Source organism: Papilio polytes, unplaced genomic scaffold (genome assembly GCF_000836215.1).
Source record: "Papilio polytes unplaced genomic scaffold, Ppol_1.0 DF820956.1, whole genome shotgun sequence".
Taxonomy (NCBI): Eukaryota; Metazoa; Arthropoda; class Insecta; order Lepidoptera; family Papilionidae; genus Papilio; species Papilio polytes.
The window spans coordinates 119,866-123,265 of record NW_013528248.1 but is presented as its reverse complement, the minus strand read 5'-3'; the positions used below and the strand labels follow the sequence as shown (position 1 = coordinate 123,265).

The 3,400-nt window shown below is 37.8% G+C and overlaps 2 protein-coding genes across 2 annotated transcripts in view; one reads left to right on the top strand and one right to left on the bottom strand.

Moving 5' to 3' along the window:
* LOC106110048 (chymotrypsin-like elastase family member 2A) overlaps positions 1–1,800 on the top strand; it is a 6,102-nt gene extending 4,302 nt beyond the window's left edge. Inside the window, exons 6-7 of the mRNA XM_013291735.1 lie at positions 585–741; positions 1,517–1,800. Of these exons, the coding sequence (XP_013147189.1) occupies positions 585–741; positions 1,517–1,737 (378 nt within the window). The 3' untranslated portion in view covers positions 1,738–1,800. The remainder of the gene's footprint in view (positions 1–584; positions 742–1,516) is intronic.
* Positions 1,801–2,189: 389 nt separating this feature from the next.
* The window catches only part of LOC106109985 (chymotrypsin-like elastase family member 2A), a 3,786-nt gene continuing 2,575 nt past the window's right edge, over positions 2,190–3,400 (bottom strand). The window contains exons 5-7 of the mRNA XM_013291653.1: positions 3,052–3,216; positions 2,612–2,768; positions 2,190–2,431 (exon numbers count right to left, since the gene is read on the bottom strand). Coding sequence (XP_013147107.1) covers positions 2,217–2,431; positions 2,612–2,768; positions 3,052–3,216 — 537 coding nt within the window. The 3' untranslated portion in view covers positions 2,190–2,216. The remainder of the gene's footprint in view (positions 2,432–2,611; positions 2,769–3,051; positions 3,217–3,400) is intronic.

The window sequence follows — 3,400 nt, the reverse complement described above, 5'->3', positions numbered from 1 at the left end:
CATAAGGTGGCAAACGAGCAAGCGGCCACCTTAATCCGCCAAAATGGCGAAGCGACCGCTGCCCATAGACATCCGCAAATGCAGATGCGTTGCCTACTTTTATCCGACAGAGGAGGAGACGCACATAAAGAGGATATTTCCCTTCCTATGCATTTCCTCCTCCGTCAAATCCACTTCCTATCCTCTCCTTATAAGAAAAGGGTGGTAAAGAGAAAGGGACTTAAATTAGGTCTCCGGCACCACACTCATCAGTCGAAACACGGAATTGCTTCCATTTCACGCCTGTCTTCTGTGTGGTCGTAATATAACACCGGGCGTGCCGACCCATTCGTGCTAAGATGTTAAAGCGGGCACTACCACTGCACTGGTTTCCAAGAATTAAATAAAGTAATCTCTTAATTGATTTAGAACGGTCGCAGTTGTGCGATTGTCGATTGTTTCGCAGCCCATTTAACAGTTTTGCACAACTAAAAATCGAGTAGTGTGCGCACCTCCATATAAGCTTAAAGGAATCAAAGCGAGACTAATTATGCGGTAGTTGCGGGTCCAGATGTGCGCACGCTTTTAAACTTTATGATTTCCAGGTAATAGGATGGGGTTTCGATCAAGAGGATGCACTGTCTACCCAACTGCGTCAAGCGACGATGCCTCAAATATCAGAATCCGATTGCATCAAGAAGAATCCACTTTTCTATTCGAGACTTTTGAATAGTAAAAAGTTCTGCGCTGGTCTTGATAATGGTTAGTTAAATTGTCGTTTAAGAGTGGAATGTACCTTTGACTAAACAATCAAACAACTGTTGTGCGATTGTCGATTGTTTCGCAGCCAACTAAAAATCGAGTAGTGCGCGCAATGTAAGTATATAGAAATCAACGCTAGACTAAACAGTTGTGCGATAGTTTAGTTAAATGCGATTCTATAGCTGAAATATCTGTACAAAATCATTGTCATTCCACATATTGACATTACTAAAACGCATAACCGATAATTAATTGCATTAAATTTATCATTGTTATTGAAAGAGATAACGTTTCGATGACCTTAGAAATACATGCAATAAACATTCCTATTTACAACTAACATAACGTAGCATTTAAATGTAGGTTCTAATTAAAACAACTAAAAAGAACTATATTTACAACTTCAATTAATACCAGCATAATAATGTCAATTATTTCTCAATCATCTCCCTGTTCTCATTTCCCTCGTGGTGTCAGAGAACCCAGTTTCCTTCAGATCGATTCTTGTAGTCACGAAATATATCTCTTTCGATGTCTACAACTACCCCTTCACATACATATTCAACCATCAATCACTCTCTTCCCTACCTTTAGTAAGCAGAGAACTTACATAAAGAGGATGATTCCCCTTCTTTTGAGTCAAATACAACAATAAATAAGAATTTAATGTTACTTGAAAACTATATTACATATTATAAATGGATTATTGGATAATACTATTAAAAAATTAACAGTCTTGCAAATATAGAGATATCTGATAGAGTCTCTTTTGCAGGAACATCAGCGTGTAATGGCGACAGTGGGGGTGGCTTCCACGTGTTTATACCCGACGTGACCGGCAATGATCTTGCTAACGCAACCGGTGCCTGGTATGTCTACGGCATCGTGTCCCTGAGCGTCTCCAGAAGAGATATGCCAGTGTGTGATCCTAACCAATACGTAGTTTTCACCAAGATTGCGGAATATAGAGGATGGATACAGAAGTATGTAAAATAGTTCTTTGGACGATCAGGGAAACTTCATCTTTGAAGAATATGATGAATAGATTAATACGAAAATCTTGGACTTTCATTTATAAATTTTCTAATGTACCTTAGTAAGTGTGCGCTCACCTGAAACTAAACTATCGCACAACTGTTTAGTCTCGCTTTGATTCCTATGAGCTTATATGGAGGTGCGCACTACTCGATTTTTAGTTGTGCAACTAAACAGTTGAGTTAACTGCGAAACAATCGACAATCGCACAACTGTTGTGTTACAGTTTAGTTAAATGTGTGCGCCCTTTTTGATGGTCTCTGGTCTTACTTAATTACTTTAACCAAATAAGAGATCGTTAGATTCACAAATTAAGGACCTTCCAGTTCAATTAATCTTAGTACATTATTTGACATCTAAACTAACAGTGGTAGTCTGTTCAATAGACATAAAGGAAATAAATCAAACCCAGAAATTTCAATTATCTTTATTATCTTATATTATTTTGATGTTACATATTTATTGACCCATTGTTCGTATTTGCTGATATCAGTGAATACGACGTATTGATGCGGGTCACAGAGGGCGACCTCACGTCGAGCTGCACTAAGCGATACGATTCCTCGGATGTACCACGCTCCAGTAGCTTCATCGTCTTTATCTGGTATGAATACGTGGAAACCACCACCGCTGTCTCCATTGCATGCTGATGTTCCTACAAATTTAAGATGATTTAAAAAACAGATCTTAGATTACTTTATACTGTTCCTCCATATAATATAGAAGCTTTCGCCCGCGACTCCGTCCGCGTGATATTAAAAAAACTAATCCAAGTAGCCAATGTTCTTCCAGACTATACTCTACATGCAAAATTCCAATTGCTGTCTATACATACCATTTTGTAGTCCTGCACAAAATTTTCTATCATCAAGAACTTTAGAGTAAAAGAGAGGATTTCTTTTAATGCACTTTGCTTCGGATACAATCGGCATCGTCGCTTGACGGAGTTTCGTTGACAGATTTTCGGATTCATCTATACCCCATCCTACAACCTTTAATCAAATGGAAGCATAATATAATGTTAACATAAAATTTAACCCTTTTACAACATGTGTACACCTGCAACTAAACTATCACACAAATCTTTAGTCTGGCATAGATTCCTATGAGTTTATGGAGGTGCGTACACAACTTCATTTTTAGTTGTCCAACTAAACAGTTGAATTGGCTGCGAAACAATTGACAATCGCATAACTGTTGTTATAAGTCAAAATCTATGAAGTCTAATTAGTCAAAAATGTGCGACCATACCAAAGCTACAATCATCTTACTTACTGATCCTGTTACATCCGATGAAATTCTCTCCGATATCTTCTCATGCCATACACAAGCTGGTTGTACATAGTCATCAAAAGTCGCTTCGACTTTCAATTTGAGTAAAGCAAGATCACTTGCAAGACTTCTATATGTAAAATCTTCATGTACCAAAATTTGATATACCTGGAATCAGATTTTAGTTAAGTTAATTTAAGTACAGGGTCTTTTACTAGTAGAATACCACCTTTATAACGACAATTGTCAAAAGTCATGTAGTTACTTATCATGATGTGCTAATATTGGTGTTGAAAAATAGCGATGTCAAAATTAACTACTAGCTTTCGCCCGCGACTTCTTCCGCGTGGAA